Here is a 26,436-nt window from a genome sequence, read left to right as displayed (position 1 = left end):
TGTACTTAAAATTTCTTACGAAAGGACACTAGAAGCAGCCAAAAACTAAAATAAAGTTATAATTTGCATTGTTTTGTAAATAAATGACGTCAGTGACGCATGCAAAGGGAACTTCATTCCACTTTTCCCGCCAATGCGCGCCATTGAATATTTAGTTCGGCCGCTCTTCGATAGATGGCGCTATGCGACTCCAATATGCGCACGGTGGAAATCACTGGAAATGTTTTTCCTTTTTCTAAGTTATAAGCAGGTATTGAGTATTTATGTAATTTAATTATTATTCTACAATTAAAAAATCATCAATAATATGACGAATAAATAAGTATATTTTTGTTTTAAACTTTATGCACGTGTTTCTCTGGTTCCATTAATTTTTTTTAGTAAGGTGCTCAGCTTTAGAAGTTTCACATCAGGATTTTGTCTTCAGTTTTAACTAAGGTTTTAACCCACACGACAAACAGCCAGTGAAAAAAAAGAAGTAGGTAAACCTTGTCTTTTTTTCCATTATCAACCAAATAAGTACGAGTATCTCCAAAGTACCAAACCTCAATCTGTCAGTGTTATTCTCATAAATGGGTAGTATAAATCACATGAATGTGCGACATTGAGAGGTATCACGGAAGCCTCGGAGTTTGTATGTAATTCATAACACAACTAACCGACCGTAGCTAATAGACTGGCTACTCACGTGTTGTGATTGTATGATCGTATGACGAGAATTGAGTTTATATTGCTGGTACAGTCAGTCTACGAAAAGTCTGCTGGAATATCACTCTTCAGTTTGGAAAGTTCGTTCTTTTCAACCAAATGCCTTCCCCAAAGATTTTCACAACAACATCTGATTAAGTAATAACTTTTTTTAAATCGTTACATGCTTCAAAATATTTTAACGAATTGTAATTAGAGTCCAAAAATATAGTGTTGAAACAATAAAAGCATTCTAAGAAACTGAAAAATAGAGTCTGAACAATTAATATAATATGTAGAGCCGAAAATAATTAAGTGCGTTTACCGTGTTTTTTCTTAAAAAGTTTGATGTTATAATCTGATTAGGTATGCAGTTTCAAGGACTATTTTGCATTACGCTCGTGTAAGTACCTATGTATGTAGAGACCCGATGATGTAACTTTTCCAAATCACATAACATATTTTAGCGTACCTATGTGTGTTACACGCCTTTTAACAAAGTTTAATAAGTTATAGGTACTTTAAGCTGACTGTACTTTAAGTTATATTTGTATGTTGTCAGATTCTATTTGCAGATAAATACTTGAACCACTTAGTTGGTACTTAGCAACTTTTTGAAGCGCAAAAAACAGGTTTGCGCCGGCGCGTATGTAGAGCTAAAAGTTAGTTATAGCAAAATATTGATGACTTCACCTTACTTAGAACAATTGCTTTCAAAAACCTTCAAAGATTTTACATTTTACTTAGCTACGAATCTAAATTCTGAACTATGTATTTAAAATTAAATGGTATAATACCTTAACACACGGATCTTATTTCATAACTTAATCGTTGACAATTTGTTCTCAGATTAAATTTTTTGTCAGCTAGAAAAAAATAGTCATTAAACGCTATTTCGAACGCGGTTCATTTGTTTGTACTCACTAATGATCAAAAAAAGAAACGCTATTAGCGACGGATTTCCTTGAGTCATAGATAATTTCCTTATGGTTTTGTACGCAAACCTTTATCTGAAAGCTGAAAACTTTAACCTAATCACTTTTTCAGATAACTTGCTCTTCCTTTCGATTCTTTTAAGAGAAAGAGGTGGTAGAGCCAGATTTTTATATTTGAAACATATCACCCCTTATTACAAAAAAGTTAAACCCCGGGACGAACACTGGTTTAAATTGTCTTTTCTTCAATACTGAATGTCAATTTAAACCAGAGTTCAACCAGTCTAACTTTTTGTAATAAGAGGGGTAGAGTTGGAATTTAAAAGGCCTGGCCATAATGATAGATTAAAAGAAAAATCATGAATTATTTAACACAAATCGCATCATTTCGACGGCTTCACCAACATTAGGTACGGTTTGACCTTTAAATGTGAAGGTTGCCTCCGTCCTTGGGGCTTGAACTATACGAATACTGCAAACCAAACGCATACTCCATACATTTCGTATCTCAACCTAACTGTATCGGTTGTACGTCTGTAACTAATCGCAGCTAGTCACGCATCTCCACCGCTTTTGTATACGACTCGACCGCCCTTGTCGAGTAGCCGCTGCCCGTTCTAAAATTACCCTTATCTGCCTTCGAAAAATATCGATCGTGCCACTAATAGGTACCAGTATTAGGTAGTACCCTCCCTTTGATCTTTACCACTCAATGCCATTAGAATTAATACTTTTTATTACTTCCATTTCTAAAATATTAATTAGGAGAAATTAACATTCGGTTTAGGAAGTACAGCCATGAGGAATATTAATCCACTGGCCTTGATTCCAAATCGGGCATCCCATTTTGGCGGACGATGGAGTGAGCTCACTGGGCACGCCTCAGACGCGGTCTGCTCGTGTGCGAGTCGCTTTCGAGTGGCGAGTGACTTTCAGTAGGAAGCCTTATTGTCGACTGCCAGTGTTTCCTTGCTCGCACGCGAATGCAGTTAGCGTTGCTAGTCCCGCCACTAGTTTCCGAACGCGCATCTGCCGCGCGCCGTCGCCCGCGAGTCTGTGGAAAAAAATAAAAAAAAGCGCGCGCATTTTCGTGTTATGCCAAAATGGGTGTCGTGAAACATCAAAAAAATAAAACGAAAAAGGAGGAGTTGAAGAATAAAAAAGTTAAGGAGATTGCGAACGGAAAAACTGATGATGGGAAAGTGAAAAAGAAAAAAACAGTGTCGTGTTTACAGTGCATCAAACCTAATAAAAACGATGGTAAATTGATATTATGTTATTTAATACAGTTTGTGACACTTTTTGCGCGGCAACTATTTATGACAGTATTTTTTTTAATCAAGCTAGATAAAAAAATCGTACAAATATACGGTGTCTGCTGTATCACAATAGTTTTGGCCATTATACTAAACAAACAACGGAAAGGATGTTGCGAACGCCGGTTTTATTGTTCATCAATTCGCTTTAGTGGCTGCATTAATTTGTATTTTCCGTTTTAAACCAAAATATTTCCTCTTTAATTATGTAGTAGAGTGGACCTACTAGGGGAAAATCGTCGGAAAACTTAACTAGAAGCTGCTGTTATGAAAATGTTTTCAGATGTTGCTTGCATAAAGACTACGAAATACTTAAATTTTATTTCATGTTTAAAATTAAGTTTTTCTTAAGGGTTTTCTTCAGTATATGAAAAGTTTCGTCTTTCAAAATTCATACCGATTTTTCAATTCATTATCAGTGAATGTTTCCTATCGAAAATGTTGTTTTGTGGATGGTTTTACATGTGTACATGTTCTCATAAACTACCCAAGCTAATGGATGTTATTCAGAGTGTACAATGTCACTGCCTAGATAACATTTATCAGCACTGTCAAGAGCAAGGCCTAATGGAAATGAGGCTTTTATTATTTTCAGTGTCTAATGGCTACTTTTCCCAACGGACAAACAAGTTATTGTAACTGTGTAAATTTTTGTTTGTGTGTAGTGTTTATGATAAAAATTCTTGGTATTATAAATACAGGACAAAAAATAAATAATTCCAACTACAATAAGCCCTGGAATTTTTTATATACCTACATAGTCCCTGAACAAAAATTACACGAAATCAAAAATGGCGTAGCCGCCGCGGGGATAGAGCTTGTTATTTATAATTAAAATACGTGTAAACCTTTTCTAAACTATACTCTAACGAGCTATATAACCATAGCTGGGCATTAACTCGTTAATACGTTAATCGTTAATTAACGAAGTTAACATTTCTATTAACGGATTAACTTTTAAGTTAACTTTAAAAAATGTTAACGTACTCGTTAACTTCCGTTAAATTATCCTAAGTCCGTTAATCGTTAATTCAGTACCTACTATTTACCAAAAATATACAGCAGGCACGCTGAAAAACGCGTTCTGACAAGTACGTTCGGGCTTCCAGAACTTCCAGGACCCAAAACAACAGTTTTTGTAAAACCAGATCACTAACGCAACGATATAAAAAAGCAAATTTTTTGACTGAATTTAAGACCAGTTCTCCTCAACCAATTGAGCTGAAATTTGGTATACTTATGTAAGTACGATGACAATGCAATGTTATGGTACCATTGAGCTGGTCTGATGATGGAGTCAGGAGGTGGCCATAGAAACTCCTAAATATGACACGGTGGAATCGCATCGAATTTGGGTTCGTTGGATTTGTCTTTTTGAGCACTTTAGTACTAGATGATGTCCAGGGTCCTGATGATGGAGTCAGGAGGTGGCCATAGGAATTCCTAAACGAAACGGTGGAAACTTATCGAGTTTGGGTTTGTTGGATTTGTCTTTTCGAGCACTTTGGTGCTAAATTGTATTGTAATTGTACCAACTCTCTGAGATTGAGATACAATTAAAAAGTGTATAATAAAATTATAATATGTAAAAAAAAACTTTTTTTTAATACAAGCTTTTTTATTCTGAAATGTAGTTGTACTAAAACGAAAAAAATAATTGTACTTATGCAAGGTTCATAATTTCGAAACAACCGCAAACATAAAAGAGGAATAAATTCCATGCGCGATTCAAAGCTTTCAAAATTATTTGAACCTTGCATACAATATTTTTTTTCGTTTTTATTATCACGTGTTAACGGATTAACGATTAACGTTAACTTGCGTTAAATCTTCCGAAATGTAACGTTTTAACGTTTAACGAAGTTAATTTTTTTATTAACGGTTTAACGATTAACTAAGTTAACTATTTGATTAACGGTGCCCAGCTATGTATATAACGTCAGCTCACGAGAAAAATGTCAAAACATAAGATCCATCCGACAATAACATTTATCATTATATCACGTTAAAAAACACCGTTTTGCTGTTGATGCAATAGCTTTTTTTGGTATTATTCTGTCAGATTTTCCACATCACTGGTTTTAACACCACAAGTTGGTGTTTTTGCGCACGCGTCATTAAATGTGTGGCAGCTATCGGCATTATAGGCCTAGCATTACACACTTCACGTGATATAGCTAGATCCATCATTATAGCGTGTTTTAAAACAGAATGTGGAGACAGTCTGATTGCCTTTTTTAGGGAATGTCGTAACTTTTAACGTAAATTGTAAACATAAAATTTTAGTAGGTAATAACAATCACTAGATTGTGTTAACGTGAACGTGACGTCAGTTTATAATATAACGCGTTAGATTGTGAACTAACAGTGGGTTACTTAGGTTGGATTGATCGATGTCAAAGTACTTAATCTGACGAAATTAACAATTTTACGGTGACATATACACCCGTTGTGTTTACAAAAAATGCCCCTATTAGGGATTGTATCACGAAAAATTAAAAATCTTTATTCAATTCAGCCATTATTTGGCACTTAAGTATAAACGTCAAAATAAATAAATAAAAAAAAAGCTAGCTCTCTTTTCATGTCTCCTTATCCTTTGAGCCCTACCAGTATGGGGCATATTTTTGGACTTTTAGAAATAAACAATGCAATTCTAGTTTACATGTTATGGCTATCCAGCGATGCGATTAATCTATATCTGATTATGATCCACAAAACAGGCGTCCCCGTCGCGTTCGACCCACATCCCGATGTTTACGTCCCGTTCCCGAATAGCTGAGGTTTCGTAACGCGTGCGTGTTCCATAAAAACCAGTCTAAGGGACCCTTTATTAGTTGGTATAAATAGATTTAAGAGTTTGCGGAGGCTGGGTTAAGGTCTTGAGTGTTATTTGGCCGATTTTCAATCAATGGTAAATCTCTTATAATAGTTGTTTTTAAAAAAGGTTATAGGGAGTTGAAGGTGCTGACAGAGTTCAGAGATGAGTGGAAATTGTATTCACAGACAAGTGAAAACACGAAAAGTCGTCACAGAGTTTCGTTAGAGACGAAAAAGTTTTGCTTGGAAATTGTTTTTCCTAGTCTATAATAGGTTAACAATAAAAAAACAATCAATCCACCCTCGAATCTATTTTTCGGTCCTGTAATTGACCTAAATATTGTTTAACTATAAACTCTTACTAATGCTCTAGATTGGATGGTAAATGCATTCTTTACCTATTTGGTTAAGTAAACAATACCTTAGTTTGTTGCAATTTCCTTACTAAGTATAGGTACCTACTTCTAAACTAAACATAGAATTAATATTAACTACGCATTCTTAGATAATTCTATAATCCATTTTATATTAGAAAAACCTTTACCGTGCATTAGGTTTGTAAACACCGGGTTTGTAAACAAACCCGCCGGTGTTTACAAAACAGTTACTATAAGTTACACTTATTTTTTATCCTAAAATGTGAGTCATGCATGAATCTAAATATGTATATTGGCCACCTAATATTAAGGTTATAGTTCTGAAGCTAGCGGAAGCGAGCGAATATTTACTTAATTTAGATGGCCAACATGGAGCAATAAAGAATTTGAATATGATCTAAATATTGTCACCACGGCAACCTAAAGTATGCCATTTCATCAAGTAGGTAACTAAGCTAAAGTTTAATGACCGTCAGGTCATCAGGTGCCATTTTAGAAAAACGTCGAACGTGATCCGACGCTGCTGTTTTTCCGGTGGATCTAATACTTTTGAGTTGATGTCTGCTGATTTAAATTCCCCTCGTATTTACTGAGGTGACCTATTACTTATCACTAAGAATGCTTCCAAAAAGGTTCCCACCAAAAAGATTTTGCTAAGACGGCTCGCCTATCAAAAACTTATGATCATTTCGAGCCAAGCTTTTAACTCTACAAGCTTAACATGACAAATTAAACCCTAGTCAAAATATGTGACGTTTTTATGGCAAGGATTGAAAATAAGTCTAGGTATACCAGTGTAGGATTGACCGGCCCGCTCCGCTCTCGCCTATAGCCATGCTACCAAATAGTCGCGATGATGTAAAGCAAAACTCGGCCTTCGCACACACGTCACCGGGCCTCCCGCGAAGGCCGCCAATTACCACCAGGTTGATTGTCTGCTTGTTCTGCTGACCTTCCGGGTTATCAATTGATCTTCTGCGAATGTGGACTACTTTAGATGACATTTAGGGTTAGTGTGCGAATCGACTCTTTTTTGAACTAGTAGTATGCGATTACTATATAGTTCTCAAAGGGGTCGATTCGCACCCGTTTTTTAATATTTTTGATACATCCGGGCGAAACGCCTACTAAAAAAAAAATATTATTGAAAGAGGACGTTGCGCACATTCGTGCGAAGGAAAATCGTGCGAAACTACTACTAACCCACATTTATAGCCAGTTATCCTAGGATGCGCGCCCTTATATAGTCTCATCGAGAGTTTTATCGATCTTAGACGATATGCCCATACATTTGTCGCATAGGGACGATAAAATGATATCGTGGTGCGCATCCTAGGCTGGCAGGTACCTAATTATTATCCTAGTTATCACTTTTCTTCTGATTAATTTCGTTGCGGTTTCAATGACAGTACACTAGTATCTAGAACTGACTCAGCCTTCGCTAAAGTAGTCGAGTAAGTAGCAATTATGGTAGTTAAACTGTAGATCCTGCATCCTACAAAGTTGACGGAAACTAGAGGTGGGAACTATACTATTCCCACCTCCATTTGAAGAAGTGCATTATAGTCTCAGTTAGAACTTCAGATTTTGGTGATGTAGCAGTTGCAGACTCTAGATTTGTGTTGTAATGCCTATTTTAACTGAATAACACAATAATTAACGTGACGTACCATCACAAAAGTTAAAACCAAACAGTGCAACGTACTTTTACGATTCAAATCCACAAACTATTGCGACTGTTTTGTCTCTCGTGCCCTCTGAAAGTTAATGAGTGACATGACAATACTGTACTATTTTTGTTTGGCTTTTACACGATAACCAGTAATTATGAAACATTGAGCTTGAAGAGGCAAAGTCATCCCCTTGAAGTATCTTATTTATTGCTGTTACGTATCAACTCTATTTTTTCCTCCTATTTTCCCCATGATAAATTCGTGGAATCAATCCTCTTCCCTGAGGGGAAAGTTGCGTGTAGAATACCAAATTACAAAATACATAAATATTTCCGAATAAATGTAATTTTACCGGAGGAAAAATCAAAGGGAAATCTTGGGAAATTTCTCAGAACATAACATACTCGTGGTTATTTATTAACATAAGAGTGAACCACAAAATAAAATTCATAAACAAAACCAACATCTATTACTAGCATTTCTACCTACTTCTAACGGCACAAGGGCGTTGGAATCCACTTTGGCTCTAATATTGACATGCTGCGGGCAAATTAGAAGAGTCAACAAGGATGTTATACAAACGTATAGCTTCCGTATTTTCAAAGGAATATTTCTGACTTCTATCAGATTTCTTTTATTATTAAAATACTTTTACAAAAGAGTTTGTGAAGAGAGAGGAGTAAAGTTGGAAAGACGCACTCAAGACATACTTTTACTTATGATCTAACTAGCGGCCGCCCGCGACTTCGTACGCGTGGGGGATCCATCAGTTTTACCCCATTAGGGGTAGAGTTTCGTAAAATCCTTTCTTAGCGGATGCCTACGTCATAACATCTACCTACATGCCAAATTTCAGCCCGATCCGTCTAGTGGTTTGGGCTGTGCGTTGATAGATCACTATGTCAGTCAGTCAGTCACCTTTGAGTTATATTTAGATCTACGATATTCTATTGACATGACCATGAAAAGTGTAGGATTCCCATACTGTCCTGATATCGCACCTCTGTATGCTCTTAATATTTAAGTACTTCAATAAAACCAATGTTTGGCATGACCTAACCAAGTATACATACTAAAATAACGACGCAAATCTCAGTTTAATAATTAACCACCTCATAAATAATCATGCAAAAAGCAGATGTATCAGCTACTTGTGCTCAGTTATGTGTACCTCAGTGAGATCATCGTTCTCGTGCGTAATACTAAATCTGTCCGGAAAATATCCGACCCTTTTTATTGCTGTTGCAATCGTAGATGATGTTTGTGTAGTTAAAAATAAACATACATAAAAGGAGATGAAAACAATATTGATCATTGAAGCCATTAGACAGAATAATAATAAAACAATATTATCAATGATAAAGAAAAGTTTGGAAGAAAGATAAAAAAATAATACATTATTCACTAATAAAACAATTAATATTATGTCATAATATTACGCTGATTACTAACAATGTCTGTTAATAGTGTTAATCAAAAGCACGACCACATTTTGTGGCTACCTATTCGTTAGCCCAATAAAAGTTTGAAGAATTCTTTTTTCGAATCAAATATCCAATTGGCCATGTACAATTTGGTTTACTACCGTCATTGAATTTGGTGCAAAATAGTGTTTATTTAAGCATGCTCTTAAAAAGTTCTTCATAATAATGGTCGGATACTTTCCGGGCAAGCATCTGATTCTTACACGCGTATCTTCTGCATCACAATCACCATTAAAGTACATCCAGAGACACATAATTGTAACAACGTGATTTTTATTGGTACACACCACACAATGGTGCGCTCATTTCTAAATAGATTATGGTAATTTGCTTACTCATCTCATTGAGGTATATTCCATTGTGATGCCATTGCTAACTATGGCATCAAAAGTTTTTTAGAGTACCATTTTAGTTTGCAGTTACTCTGGGTGGTAAACATCGGTATATGTAAGTACCCATTCGAATCTACTCGTAGTTCGTAATAATACGTTATACCACGTTGTATTGATTTCTCACATTTCCTTAACCTTGACATAATGGACTCAAAAGTGAAAAAAAAACTAAGATAGTTACAGATATTTAAATCTTGTGACGTCACAAGATGTCACATACTTATTACCTAAAGTATGTCTCTATTCATTGATTCTCAACTCCTACTGAAGTTTTTGGATATATTTAGATATATCTATCGCTGTGACTCATGGAAATATAGAGAAAAATATAAATTAACACAAAAGGTGCTAAACGGGACTTCTATCGAGATTTCCAAGGATTTTAGCATTCAATACCTAATGCATACCATTCTTATTCTTAGCTTGATGACCAGTTCAGTGTTGATCAAAGCAGGTATAATGAGACAGGTAGTTTGGTAGGTAGATAATATAAATAATATAGTAAAATTAACCGACACACTATGATTCACAAAGCTCAATGCACTTCTAAAGCGAGAAGGCCTCTCGTACCCTTAAATGGTTAGGGAAGGTCCTCATTTCATCCCACGTTGGGTTTCAAATTACATTTCTGTTTAGGTAAAGATTATCCTTTTCGAAATCAACTACACCATGTTGCACCAGACCATTCGTCCCCTGGATGTCATAAAAGGCGATTAAAAGACAAATATGTCAAATCTTCTTATTCGTTAGGTACGCTCTTGGCAAAGCGGTCGTGGTCACGTTGAGGCGTTGTTCACATCGGTTGTAGAGGCGGATACAACTCTCCGCACGATCTCCCTCCATCTCTCTCTATTGGCAGACTGTCTGTTGCAGTCACATACGCCGTCTCCCACTGCTGATTTCACTTGGTCGGTCCAGCGCAATTGATACCTGCCACGCGATCGGGTTCCTTCGACTTTTCCTTGGACGACCAGTCGTTCTATGTCAACATCAGGCATCCCCAACTCGTCTGGCCAGGGTGGGGAATGTTGGCCAAATAAACCAAGTAAACCAATAAAATAAGGCTAAATAAACCAATAATATAAGCCAAATATTTATTATAAATATCAAAATATCGGATATTTATGATATATATCAGATATATATCAACTTTGATATATATCAATTTTGTATGAAAGCCATACTATTATTTTATTGTATTATTCATGAATACTATTGCATATGTGTTACATAAACATGTTTTTAATGTTTTGAAAACTTAAAATCAGACAAATAAAGCAAAAACATAAAAAAAAATTTAAATACGGCAAAATCAACTAAAAAATTAAAAATCTTATGTCAAAAAGTACAAAAACAGTAACAAATTTTAAAAGTTGATATACCTATATCATTAAAACCGGCTTGATATATATCGGATATATATCCGATATATATCAAGATATATATCCCTTGATATATATCCTCGAACCCTGCAAATCTTTAAAATTAATTTAGAGGTCATGCTCCTGCAGTGGAGTCATTTTTTTATTTTATTTAATAACTAAAAAAGACAATTACATACATTACATTTAGATAGCTTTAAAAACCACTAGGGTTTGAAATAACCTGATGTTTCTGATTGCACTTGTCTATGCCACCCAGTAAATCGAGTCAACCGCGTAAACTTGATTGCTTTCATATTAAACTGCGACTCGTGTCCAATAAATCTAAAATGAGAGCAATTGATTGATAGTTATGGGAATAGAACCCTGGTCCTCATTCCTCATACATATTTTACGGCATACCGTTAATGTACCGTATAATTGAGTCTTGTAGAATCATACCGATTACATTGAATTTAATTCATTTAAATGTGTAAAATGATTGCAATGGAATGAACTGAAATTCTCCACCATAACTTAAATTTTATATGTACGAGTAGTTACATATTTATTTAATTGCCTCTTCATTTATTATTTTAACGCCACACAGTGATAGAGGTCAATCAGATTGTGTCCTGTCAAAATAATAATTGTCAACAATGAATGCAAAATTTTTGACATCCATTGCCGCTGCTGTAATAACCTGATTCTGTCGAAAAAATGCACATTGTAATTTTACATACAAATTACTTTTGTTCAGTACTCTTCCATACAGACCTTATCACATGTGACAATGGAATAATTGTTAAATGCAATACACACGTCAATCATTTGCCATCTGTGTTTCATGAACAATCACAAACAAAACCAGGTGTGGAACGAACTACCGTCAAAACGGTTGCGTGACATTGAACGGTGTTTTTATAGTGATCAGACAAGTATGATTGTAGGGAAATAGGTAAATAGTTAAAGCATTACCTGTGTTTTACACGGATTTTAATCGTAGTTAACTTGGACAAATTAGTGGTAATGGCAGACACTAGTTCATCAGACAGAATCGGAATACTTTATAAGGCAGCCACAGTGTTAAGTTTAATATGCAGTCACGCATACATCTTCTGTACTTCATCATTACATCTTTTCAGTCATATGACTCTCCCAAACTCTACTGTACTTTACTAACTCCCAAACTTTACCAAATTATTTTTATTTTATTTTTATATTCTCTCTTTTCATTCATTGTGTGAAATGGTAACTCGTATAATAATAATAATAATATGTCGATGCTTCAACTTGCTAAAGGGAAAATGAAAATCTAAAAGTTTTTGTGACTCACAAATATTTCTTACATTATGTAGTAAGATAGAAGTGCTAATGTAAGCAGGTTTCCATCCAGTAAACACGGGCATTAACCATATCTATTTCTGCGACTGGCAGCGAAGGTTAAATCCAATTAAATTCTAACAGTCTATGGAGAAATGTACACTGCAGACCACATAACTATGAGTTAACCTCAAAAATGAGGTCTATATCGTAGGCATAGAGTTTCGAATCGTTAAGCATTCGTCCAATGATTCGTACGGGATGCTTAATTACTGCTTCCTAACCTAAATAACTTTTAATTACTTCTCTTTACGCTTCATATAGTCGACAGTAATCACCTGTTTATGATATGTATGGTGTTCATTTGAATTATCGCCGGAATCTAAATAATGTATTTACTGTTATATTGCATTTCACTCTTGAATTCAGTATGAAGGAAACCCCAGTAAAATCGATAATATAATAATATCACAATATCACAAAAACAAAACTGTTATTTGAAATGCCAAATATTAAAAACATAATACTAAATCAAAATCTTTTATTTGAATATTACAAGTGACCGTCAAAACATGTCCATTGTGTCCTACCACCTACTTGTAGTATATTAAATAGGCACTATTTTAATGTAGACCGCATAAATCTTTCTAGCCAGACTTCAGGATATTGGTGGAGGCGGCATTTCCCTGAACATTACTTCATTCTTACGCAATAGTCATATTTTAACGCATTCCAATATCAGTCAGTATTAATTGGAAATATCTACTGCATATGTTATTAGAATGATTAGATCATCTAGCTGGAATGGGATTAACATAATTCAGAATCTTTTTAAACTCAAATATATTAAAAATTGGTCCTTCGAGCCCGATTTTGAGACACTAAGAACTCTAACTCATATTATGTAGTTATAGAACATGTTTGTTCCTTTTATGCTGCCCTGATGCTATTACAAATGGAATGCTTTCTCCACACAAACATTTTGCAAATGTGTAACGTTTTATCAGCGTTTGCGCAGCTAATTGCCGGTCACAGTTACGGCTGTCAATTAGAATGCACAGCGCGGTAACCAAACATTGGTCAGCCTTCTGATGGTGATCTCACCACCGCGCCTTGGGCAAATAAAACTGCCCACGTAACCGCTTACCCTTATTAGTTAGATTAGTTTCTTCCAGTGTGACTACCCGCTTTTTGTGGGCTGTTCGTCCACTGTAATGGTCGTTTGAAACTTCTATCGCGTGGGTTGTTACTAAGACGTTATGAAAAGACATAGATTGGAACTAACGTGATAATTTTTAAGATTTTGCAGAGACAAGCTCTCTTTGCTGAAATCAATACATGAAGATCTAAATTCTAAACCCATTATGAAACGACATAATTAAACTTGTGGTTGGTTTAATTGTTGGAATTCAATCAATCACAGACTTCGTTTTGAATCGAACTTATTGAGGCTTACCTACACTCAATCCTGATAACATTTGCTCTGTTTCTATAGGTACTTTCTATCACTCATCTTAGTAAAAATAAAGAAATCCCAAATCGCTTTGTAGAGTAGTGAGACCAAGGCTCACATCATTCCTTTGTAGGTCAAGGCGTAGACACAATACTCAGCCTTCTTCCCACCCCTTAGATGTCTGGGATTGTCAATAAAGAAAAAGTAATGCTAATAAACTTCCTAAAAATGTTTCTCCTTCCTTCGAGTTATGTAAGACTTGGTAATAAAATCGTATGCCAAAAATACGTTTTTCTCTATTCTTCATCCTTCCGTTCCTTACTCATAATCATAAAAAGTAAGTAATTCACTTCACTTTGCCACAAAATCTTGTGATTGCGAATATAAAATTATCTTATTCAATTCTTTATAATAAGAAAATAAGTATAATCTCAGCAACCATTAGGTATTATGCTGTAACCATTCATTCATACGTAACAATAACTAAAAGAATTCAGCTTTCTCGAAATCTGCCTAGACTTTTTCCGTGCAATTGTGTATCACTTATAGTCGCATATTAAAATGATCTTAGAATATTCTCGAAACTCGGAAGTATATTGCGGTTTTTGCTAAAGCCATCTTTTAAGATCATTACTACTAAAACACGAATTAAAGTATCTAACTAACTCTAAAATGGCATTAATTGGTTGGGTTTTTTGGCGTTCAAGCCGTAGATCCTGGCTACATGGGAGTTGCAGCGGTGGGAACAAGAGGTGGAAAATATGGAAATATTCCCGTTATAACAATCTCTTACCTCTAGTAGAGTTAACTAAAGTAATGATGCTGATTAATGTCTTACTACACTTCAGAGGGCATATTAAACCCTCTTTGGTAAAAATTAAGAGAGCAATTTTAATCAAGATTTTCTTAATTATACCTAAACAAAATTATTCTTACGTTTCTTGACCCAATTCATTCGTTTGTAGAACATAGATTCAAGTTGTAGACGTCATGTTGTAATCAACAAAAACATTGCCAAAAAATGCGTCACCACTTCACACATGACCTCGAAAGTTAATAATAAACGCATCCTTACCTCATTAAAAATAAAGGTGACAACAAAGAGTTGTAAGATGTAGTCATCGACAGCTTACACACAATCACATTTTGAGCTGATGTCAGCAGACAATTTTAGAGATCTTGTTTTATTGTTTAACGAAAAATAGTCACGAACAAGTTGCTTTTATATTTACGTGTAATTGCATCATTAATGAGTGGTTCCGTAGGGTTGTCGACTGAAAACCCAATTAGAGAAGAGAAAAAATAGTTTTTTTGTATGATCACATGTGTTTCACTCGTCTACGGAGAGAAAGTCGACTTACACTTTCTGTCAGGATATGAAAGTAATCATACCTACTATAAGATTATAAAAAAGATAATAGATATTTTCTTTTGCTATATCTTTACTAATTCCTACACAGTAAAAACATTTCATAATTTCCTATTTCTAATGACTGATCAATTAAGGATCTGTACAAACATGTGAAATTAGTCTTTCAAAACTTTTTGATTAAGTCTAATGACAACCCTAACCTAAATTAAAAACATCAACACACTCGTTGTATTTTATTTATTTATCGCAAGTTAGTAACGAGTTATATTTTATTTATATGATTACCTACTTTAAAACGTGTGTAGCGTAAAATTAACATTATATTGGTACATTTTACGCATTGTTAGTCGAGAACGATATAAAACCTAGTAAATAAGGCAACTAGTTTGAAACTCATCTACGTAGGACGCAAAATTGCAATGACATCATTTTCTAGTTTTATAGATTTAATGATAATGTCCTTTACGTCCACACATTGTTTTCAAATGCCGTCATATTGATCACGAATGTTTAAACTAGATGTTTCCGTGTAGGGTTTACAAACAGTGAACAAAAAACTTTGTTTACAACTTGTCAGTGACAGTGAAACGACCTAGGCTGTTGTTTAACGAGTAATCGACCAACTAAAAATACTTTTGTCAAACGACTGTAGGTCAATCGAATCACGAGAGTCAAATAAATCAATACTCTAAGGACGAGGCTAATTGTCAAAGATGCTACAGCAAAAATTGGTTCAGATTCTTTTAATGAAGGGCAATTCTTTCGTAAGAGTCAAGAGTCGGGTCAGGTGGTCAATTGTCGGCCCACGCGTGCGCTTACATCAGAGGCGTGCGACCGCGCATTTCATAGATCCGCTGGTTAGATCATGAATGGAAACTTTTCCCGGCTGATGTTTTTGATGATATGGCAACACAGACTACATGCAAAAGTGGAGCGAAATGCTCCATGGATGGCAAAGGTTATGTTTCAATTATTCATCAAACTTTGACACCTAACTGAATTAAGCTGGAGACATTGTTTCAGCAGTGGACTGCTCTAGGCTCATGATGATTTAGGGTATTTCGCCGAAACAGTAAATTTTCTGTGTCCAGGCAGGCGAACACATGTTTTTTTATATCTATATGTATAAAACTATTTTTATGGGAAAGTTTATCAAAAGTTTTATTTGTTTTTGCTATTACAATAGCAGAAACTACAAATAATACCGTAGAAAAACTTAATCAAAAGTCGTTTTTCTAATTTCCTTGTTATGTCCATTACTGTTGTTTGCCAAAATGAAGGCACATTATAACAAATTGAAGCGTAATTTCATTCTAATAGCACTCTCTTTATATTTGAGAAACGTTTGGCTATCGGAAAATAAAAACTTTAAATGTAAAATACTTAAAGGCAGGAAATAAAGTGAAGTTAAGTTCTTGTCCGAGTCAAAAGTATAATTTCCCTGGGTCTTCTTTTCGACCATTGTAGTAACAAAACGAAAGAACTTAGAATGTAATGCACTGCACCGTTACACTCGGCCATTTCGTCCCAAGAGGCCATCGAGGCAGGACAGTACTTCGTTGATCAGTTTCGCGATAAATCGCTTAAGTAGGTCCCTCCTTGGGTTTTTGTTTACTAAAAAGTCAATTTCTTTGGACGGTTTTTTGCAGCTAAACAATGGATTAATTTTATTGTTTATTTACACAGATGTAGTGTCTGTAGGGGTAAACCCATGATTTAAATAGTAAATGCATAGGGTAAATAGGTTTTTGTCTGTGGTGTCTTTTAGGCATAAATCTAATTTCTTTGGCCCTAATTTCCTTGTTTTCCGTGGCATAAAATGGCCTAGGAAATTATAAAATACCATTTTTAATTCGGCGTAAAGTCAAATTTTGAATATTTCTTTATTGGAATAAGTTTAAAATTTACATTTTAAGAAATGGTATCAGAAAAGATATAGAACAACTTGTTTTTAACTCTTAACTCAATCTACTGCATTTATCTTTCTTAGTTGTGTTACGATGTGTTATCATTCAATATTCATTGGTATGTTTGTTTGCGAAGGTACACAAAATAGGTCGAACCAAAAAAAAGAAAACCACAGAAGAAAAATAAAGAGAAAAAAATATTTATAATAATTTCCTTGGCTACCAAAAATTCATGACCTTATAACTTTGTTTCTAAAACGAATTATAACACCCCTTTTAGATATATTAGCTTAGTTTTTGCTACTTAATGCAATGGGAAACTAAAAATAGTTAAAAACAAAAAATATTTCGTACCAAGGAAATTAGGCAAAATTGACCATTTTTGGCGAAATACCCTTTATTGTCTTATTTGACCTCGTATAAGTAAAAAATCTAACTATAATTTATATTTATAATAATTTAGTTTGATCAAATACGAGTAATGTGAATGGAAAAAAGCCATATAATAAATTTAAAACTATACCTACAAATTATAAACATAAAAATAAAATTAATAACCACATTAATCATTAGTAATGATACTGTTTCTCAGAAAAAAACGATATAAACTATCAAGGTCGGCCAATATTGTAAATAAACAAACAGATTCCGGGATTACAGAAAAGTACGAAGTGTAAATAAACAAATCTATATCGGATTGAACATTGACCTACATATTACACTACACAGTACACACATTCAAAATGTAGTTTTTCTAAATCATTTCAAGTAGGTAAGTAACACGAACAGCTAGGGACTGGAATATGCTGCCTGCAAGACGAGAGTGAATATGCACTTACTTACAGGGCCCATCAGGCACGTACTACCATCCTAGACTGCAGCAATTGCAGTCAAATAGGTTCCTTGTTCTGCCTAAAAAAAGTCTTATCTTTTAGACAAACTAAGGTCGGTGATCAATACAAGTTCTCAAATCACGATAAAAGGTATTCACAGCAACATGTGACTGAGTTTCTGTCTAGATTTTTCTACAAATGCCTGTGCACAGGATAATCCAATTTGTGGACGCGTTATGCGACATTTATACAGCAGGTGCAAATACCCTGCACAATTTAGCTCTATACCTACAGCAATAGGGTTCAAAATATGACAGACTGAGGTTTACTGTACGTTACTATTGCGAATAGTGTCAAGGGTGCAACTATTCGCTGTATGCTAATATTAGTTAAGTATGATATTAAATATGACGCTTGTAAATTATTAATACCATCCTTTCCTTGTATCCATATAAATTTCGGTTTTGGAATGTTTGACGTATACATGAATTTAATTTTCGATTGGCAGATTTTAAGACTTGTACCAATAAAATTGAGAGAATTATTGCATTTTAACGATCACTAGCAATTAATGAATGTTGGAGAAATATTAAGTACCTAATGCAGTATTAAACTCAATATAATAATAAATAACTTCGATACAAAATGTTTTTTTTACTTTCATGAGCCTTGATCGATATAGAATAGATTTTCATTTGAATTTTCAAATAAAACAAATCCCATTTACCTATGAAACGCTGAAGTTGGTATACAAACCTTTTGTGCAACAAAATGCAAATCACCTGTTACATAAAAGTATCTAACTGTCAACGAACTTAACTGTACTTGACCGGAAAAAACAGACCACACCGAAAAGCGGGATGGAAACACAAATCACCGAGAAAATGTTATCGCCGTCTCTATCACACGTGTTATTGGTTGTTATGATTTCGTATGCGCAGGGGCATCGTCGCCAAAATTATATTATAATGTATGCACTTCCTCTACAGTATTCGATGGGGACTTTCTCTTGAAAGTTCCTTGTTCTTTTGATGTGGTTTCGTTACACACGTGTCAGACAATGCTTAGTCCTAATTGGATTTAGAAACTACGTAAGCAGACTAGATTGAATGACCTAGGCGTGTAAATAAACTAAGGATCGTGTTATGGAATCACGCTCAAGTATTAATTTATCTATATCTATACTTATAATAAATCTGTAGAGAGATCAATTCTGTACATGAAATATATTTTCAAAATAACTATCAGGGGGTGATTAGTGATCGATACTGATGCCAAAAATGCAATCAGTAAAATTTTTGTCTGTCTGTCTGTCTGTCTGTATGTTCCTTATAGAAACAAAAACCACTTGACGGGTTTTGAACGAAACTTGGTACAATTATTCTTCATACTCCTGGGCAGGTTATAGGATACTTAGGAATTCCCAAGGGAACGGGAATTAGCGGGAAAATCCTTTTGTACGAAAAATCTAAACCGCTTAAGTTAGACGCTTGAAATTTGGCATGCAGGTACCTTAGTAAACTTAAAGCTTAGTTACAACAGGATATTGCAAAATTCCGATGGGAACGGGAGTTAGTGGGAAAAAACATTTGTATGAAAAAATCTAAACCGCGTAAGATAGACTCTTGAAATTTGGCATGCAGGTACCTTAGTAAACTTAAAGCTTAGTTACAACAGGATATTGCAAAATTCCAACGGGAACGGGAGTTAGCGGGAAAAAACATTTGTATGAAAAAATCTAAACCGCGTAAGATAGACTCTTGAAATTTGGCATGCAGGTACCTTAGTAAACTTAAAGTTTAGTTACAACAGGATATTAAAAAATTCTCACGGGAACGGGAGTTAGCGGGAAAAAACATTTGTATGAAAAAATCTGAACCGCGTAAGATAGATGAAGGGGGGGTAAAACGAGATCCACGCGCACGAAGTCGCGGGCGGCCGCTAGTACTCATATAAATAGATTATTTAATCCAGTGATCCGGTTTACGTAAATAAAAAGTATACGCGCAATGGATACAACCAAATACAATTAGAAACGCAAACCGATGTCGATATGTTCGGCTGCGTCTATTTCTGTCACTTTCTTGCGTCGTTTTGACCAGAACCGAAAATGTCCAGCGGTCAAAAAATGCCCAATTTGCGTGACACGTCTTGGAGTCTTAAGCTTAAGCTTCTTCCAAGATTGATTGATATAATTCCATGTCTAGATAAGTTACTTACTTCCATTTTATCTGGCAATTTTATTTAACAATATTTTTTATTGTTTCAGGTGGTTTGGAAGGCAAATATCGCGTGGCGGCGCCCGAACTCATGCAGGACACCTTCATGAGTGATTCGGAGGACGAAGGAGGTAAGGATTCACAAATACATACATAGATCTTCCGAGCAAATAGCACTGTAGAACAATACTTCCATCTTCGTCCTGATCGTCACTTTGCATCAGGTGAGATGCAGGTCAAGGACTTCCTCGTTGTGGATAAAAAAAGTAGTGCCTTCACTCGGTAACTAAAGGCAAGGTTCTAGACCGAATAATAAAACCTCCATGACTTTTCAAACACCTTTTGTGAAAAGGGGAGTAACTACCGATGTAGATGATCGATGTCAATGTCTTCAGTATGTCTCTGAATATAGTTCCTACCATATTTTGGACTCTATTACCTTGTCTTACGATCTAAAAACAATGAAAAATTGGACATGTTATGCCCATTAAAGACTTAACTTTACGAAAGTATAAACTTCTTTCTTTCGCAGGAGAGGTGGAGTGTCCCATTCAACAGCAACAGCAATACCGCTACATGAATAGCGAAGCGGGAACACTGCACCGAGCGAAGCCGCTCGAGGACAGCGTGACAGATGGCCACCTGTGGCCCAGCAACAACGACAGCAAGGTGGCCACCATCGACCGCCAGCCACTCGACATCGGGTGAGTCTCTATACTGCACGACAGCCACCGCGCTGCACCGAGCCACGCCGCTCGAGGACAGCGTCACGGATGGCCACCTGTGGCCCAGCAACAACGACAGCAAGGTGGCCACCATCTACCGCCAGCCACTCGACATCGGGTGAGTCACTATACCGCTACGACAGCCACCACGCTGCACCGAGCCACGCCGCTCGAGGACAGCGTGACAGATGGCCACCTGTGGCCCAGCAACAACGACAGCAAGGTGGCCACCATCGACCGCCAGCCACTCGACATCGGGTGAGTCTCTATACCGCGCGACAGCCACCACGCTGCACCGAGCCACCCGCTCGAGGACAGCGTCACGGATGGCCACCTGTGGCCCAGCAACAACGACAGCAAGGTGGCCACCATCGACCGCCAGCCACTCGACATCGGGTGAGTCTCTATACCGCGCGACAGCCACCACGCTGCACCGAGCCACCCGCTCGAAGACAGCGTCACGGATGGCCACTTGTGGCCCAGNGCCAGCCACTCGACATCGGGTGAGTCTCTATACCGCGCGACAGCCACCACGCTGCACCGAGCCACCCGCTCGAAGACAGCGTCACGGATGGCCACTTGTGGCCCAGCAACAACGACAGCAAGGTGGCTACCATCGACCGCCAGCCACTCGACATCGGGTGAGTCACTATACCGCTGCGACAGCCACCGCGCTGCACCGAGCCACCCGCTCGAAGACAGCGTCACGGATGGCCACTTGTGGCCCAGCAACAACGACAGCAAGGTGGCCACCATTGACCGCCAGCCACTTGACATCGGGTGAGTACCCTCTCTATATGATAGCCTGGGTTCCCCACTATTCCACCTCCTGTGTAGTAAGAATCTACAGCTTGACAGCTTGATAAAAACCCAACCAGTCAAGCCCCGGTTTCCCCTCGGGTTGTGTGTTCCCAAAATCATGCAACCCAAGGCCCTCAAGCTTCTACCGTAAACAGGCATCTTCTGGGTAAGACTGCTATTAAAGGCAAGAAAAAAGTCAGTCCAGTGTGAGTGGAGGCCCAAATTACATTAGAGAGGGTCTTGCACCTACAGTGGACGCTAAATGACCTGTTGATGATGAGCAGTAGGTAGATTTTAGAGCGCACGCGTACGCATCTTCCGCGTCAAGAAATCACAAATCAAGAAATAATGTCAGTGCGTGAAAATCCCATGTTTTTCTGAAACTTCTCTTCACAATTTCCCGTGAGTAGCCTTCTTCTTCTTCTTTGTTGATGGCGACTTCGTTCACAAATGATATCTTCTTAACATTCCATTCCTATTCCAGGTTCCTGGTGTCTTTCGTGGTAGACGCGCGCGGTGGCGCCATGAAGGCGAAACGACGAGGTGGCGTGAGAATCATCGTGCCGCCCGCCGCCTGCGCAGCCCCTACAAGGGTTACCTGCCGGTAAATATGGTTCATTTATTTGGTATAGATCATAGAGGTCTATGATATATCGATGATGATGAAAGAGATATATCGATGCTAACTAAAGCACTGAGTTCGAAACTCAGTGTCACATTAGAAATTCATTGCTTTCACGAGCAATGAGTTCTGTTTTTGGGCATATTGCTGTGACACCGGCTCCGCCCCCTTGTCACATCTCCCTTTAGTTTCTGTGGTATAGATCGTGTCATCCACGAAGACGCGCCCCACCATTCTTCTGCTAATGTTAGAGTGTTATCGGTACACATTAAATTATCCTTGAGTGCACACGCACACTACAATAACGACGCTCGGATTGCTCGGATCAAACTCCCCGCACCCTGCGCTTCCCTCGACCAAAAATCGGTGGGGCGCGTCTTCGTGGATGAAACGATCTTTAACTTGCTGTAGGAAGTACGGTGCTTGTAGACGAAGTATAATTCGTTTTTGTTTTAATTTTAAATACATAGTTCCGCACATTTACGTTTGGTAAGTCGTGATCATTTTATTACGGAATGCATGACAAAGTTTTTAAAAATGTTTTAATTTATATCATTAACCAAATAAAAGCAAAAGAAAGCTAGCGTACATTAAAGTAAATAATGAATCAATTAGTACATCATTATGTTTCAATTAGTACCTTAAAATGAAAAATAAACAGTTTTTATTTCCTGTAAAGTTTGTACAAATGGACATAAACAGTTTGAAAATTAGTCTGACGTAATGTTTTAGTAGTAGAATGTGTTTCTTTAATTGGCTTATGTTCAAGTAGTATCTTCCTGCACATCTATGTACAATTAAAGCTGTTGAAACATTGTTAAACAAATAAAATAAAGAAGATAAATTAAAGGTTTTTTCAGACAATTAGAAATAGAGTTGGGAATCAACCTAACAAAAAATGTAATCAGCATCTAATTTTCATTTCATACGATTATTATTGAAAGTTTTTGAGTTGTTTACTCTCATTAAGTAAAATTGTCCTTGAATATACATACATTGCAACGTGTTTTTGAGTCCAAAGCAATTTGATAAGCCGTGAGCGAATGCGCTTACACGATGCGACTACAATGAAACTCTTGGAGGCATTCAATCAATGTACTATGAATAGCACTTCCTTTGACGTCTATTTTGATGATATGACGATGTATGACTGGGTTTCCATACACATGTCGGAGTTTCTTGATGAATCAAATCTCTGTTGATTGAGATTAAATGAAATATACATGTTGTACAAAACAAAATGGCCGAATCGGTATCGTAAACATGCATTACCCGGTTATTATTGAGTTGCATTTAGATATGATATGGCAAATTACATTATTTGCCAACGATATAATGCGTGTTTTCGAATATTATATTCTACATTCTTCTCACTCAAAGTGAGATGCCAATATCAGACGGTCGACAAGAGAATTGACAACATAGAAAGTAAATAAGGCCATACAAGCATACATTTTCAAAATGTTTTAGCTAACAGTTTCGAATTTTGAAAACAATCTAGACAATCAAAAATGATGCCTCTACTATTATGGATTCTGTGCCAAAAAGTTACTATAATCGTAACCTATAAATATGACCTTTATATGACTTATATGAGTTATAAATATTAGTAGCAGGTGAAGTAAATACGGCTATAAATCAAAACCGAATATATGACAACTGTATAGAAACATTAAGGCTGAGTTGCACCACCTTATTTTAACAGTAACAATAACAATAACGGCTGCTTTTTGTATGACATACAGAAAATACCGGTTATCGTTAAGTTAACTGTTTGATTTATAATTCCAGAGCGGCCACAAGACGAGCGCCGGCGGCCGCGCCCCCTCCACTAATGGAGGGGGAGGCCTTGGCTTCCAGGCTGCTGGAGCTACAGCCCCAAGGAGCCAAGTTCTTGGCGTAAGTACCAAGTTATCGTGGTTTTCATTGAATTTTGTACCTTAACAGACTCGACTGAAAGTCGAAACAATGAAAAATTTCGTACAATGACCCTAAGCTACCCATCCTTATCGCTCGCGAGTAATTATATTGCTGTTGCGCTCGCACACTCACTGTGGCCGCCCGTCGCATAGTGCGACAGCAATAATAATTACGCGCGAGCGATAAGGTTGGGTAGCTTGGGGTCATTGGACGAAATTCTATCTGCTCGGCGACCGGACTTTATCTGTCTATCTATTTAATGTTAGATCTTTATCAGCAACGCGCAATTTTTTTCTCTAAAAGCCTTAATTTCCTACAGGCCAGTAATAATCGAAGTGCCGATATTCACGTCGTCGTGTCGCGAGCGGGAGATCGTGATCCTGCGCTCCGACACCGGCGAGACCTGGCAAGACCATTACCTGCACAACAACGACAACCCTATGATACAGGTAAGTTGCACGTACGATTTAGGATGAGGGGGAATAAAGGTAAAGGGAAGCACAAAAGATCCCAATGGGTCGACATGCGTGGCCCTAGATAAGTGGCACGTAAACCACGGGGCACAGCTATCTATGTCTTTACTAGGAAGGCATAACATCATCACCCATCAGGTGCGATTGTGGTCAAATACCTGCCTTGTTATGCATAAAATAAAATAATAATATAATAAATACCCTAAGAATAGAAGCGAAGCTTGAATTAGTTTTTTTCCAAAAATGAGTAAAATTATTTAACCAATTCTACCAGGTAGGCTATAGATTTGTCATTAGACGTAGAATTTCAAAATTAATTTCTAGTTACAATAGTTTCTTAAAAAAACTTAAGTACAGGCCTAGCGCATAACTGAATGGATGCGGCAATGGAAGTGATTTAATATGACGTAACAAAACTGCATACGTTTGACTGAATTCTTGCAGCATTTGATACACCAAAAACATAATCCTGCCCCATCTCTCTACTATCGCAGGAACTTACTCAGCTGTTTAGATCGTTTCATCCACGAAGAAGCGCCCCACCAATTTTTGGTCGAGGGAAGCACGGGGTGCGGGGAGCATGTTCCGAGCAATCCGAGCGTCACTATTGTAGTGTGCGTGTGCACTCATGGATAATTTAGGGTGTACCGATAACACACAAACATTAGCAGAAGAATGGTGGGGCGCGTCTTCGTTCGTGGATGACACGATCTATACGCTATGCCTGTGCATGGAATCGGAACACATTATACACTGGCCTTATGACTTTTGAAGGACTTTGCTTTGTGGTATTTATTTCTATTCGTTCAACAGGAAGCCCTCCAACGCGAAAGACAAGAGCACGGCACCAGCGGCGAAACCCTCGGCGAGAACGGAGAGCGGGTCACTCGCATCGTCACCTGCGACTTCCCTCACTACCTCGCTGTAGTGTCCAGAGTCCGGCAGGAGGTGCACATCATCGGCCCTGAAGGAGGCACCGTCTCCAGTGCCCATATACCACAGGTGATCATCATCAGCTGTCCACATCATCATCTTTAGGTGGTCACTCGCATCGTCACATGTGACTGATCATTACCCGGCTGTAGTGTTGAGAATCAGGCAAGAGGTCCATATCATCGGCCCTGAAAAAGGCACCGTCTCCAGTGCTCATATACCACAGGTGATTATCATCAGCTGTCTATATCATCATCTTTAGACTGTCACTCGCATCATCACCTGCGACTTCCCTCACTACCTCGCTGTAGTGTCCAGAGTCCGGCAGGAGGTGCACATCATCGGCCTTGAAGGAGGCACCGTCTCCAGTGCCCATATACCACAGGTAATCATCATTGTAGCTCATCTTTAGGCTGTCACTGGCATCGTCACCTGCGACTTCCCTCACTACCTCGCTGTAGTGTCCAGAGTCCGGCAGGAGGTGCACATCATCGGCCCTGAAGGAGGCACCGTCTCCAGTGCCCATATACCACAGGTGAGCCCATTCATATAGCAGTAGCGGCGAGAAAGAGAAAGGGCACTCGCATCGTCACCTGCGACTTCCCTCACTACCTCGCTGTAGTGTCCAGAGTCCGGCAGGAGGTGCACATCATCGGCCCTGAAGGAGGCACCGTCTCCAGTGCCCATATACCACAGGTGATCATCATTGTAGCTCATCTTTAGGCTGTCACTCGCATCGTCACCTGCGACTTCCCTCACTACCTCGTTATAGTGTCGAAAGTCAGGCAGGAGGTGCACATCATCGGCCCT

General features: G+C 37.5%; 1 protein-coding gene across 1 annotated transcript in view; it reads left to right on the top strand.

Moving 5' to 3' along the window:
- The window catches only part of LOC114352322 (ankyrin-3), a 122,604-nt gene extending 96,873 nt beyond the window's left edge, over positions 1 to 25,731 (top strand). The window contains exons 18-23 of the mRNA XM_028303908.1: positions 20,203 to 20,283; positions 20,685 to 20,856; positions 22,163 to 22,282; positions 24,092 to 24,199; positions 24,540 to 24,669; positions 25,507 to 25,731. Coding sequence (XP_028159709.1) covers positions 20,203 to 20,283; positions 20,685 to 20,856; positions 22,163 to 22,282; positions 24,092 to 24,199; positions 24,540 to 24,669; positions 25,507 to 25,731 — 836 coding nt within the window. The remainder of the gene's footprint in view (positions 1 to 20,202; positions 20,284 to 20,684; positions 20,857 to 22,162; positions 22,283 to 24,091; positions 24,200 to 24,539; positions 24,670 to 25,506) is intronic.
- The last annotated feature ends 705 nt before the right edge of the window (positions 25,732 to 26,436 follow it).

This window comes from Ostrinia furnacalis, unplaced genomic scaffold (genome assembly GCF_004193835.3).
Source record: "Ostrinia furnacalis isolate ACB-3 unplaced genomic scaffold, ASM419383v2 OfSCF1318, whole genome shotgun sequence".
Classification (NCBI taxonomy): Eukaryota; Metazoa; Arthropoda; class Insecta; order Lepidoptera; family Crambidae; genus Ostrinia; species Ostrinia furnacalis.
Note: the sequence above shows the minus strand (reverse complement) of the source record. Positions and strands in the feature narration are given on the sequence as shown.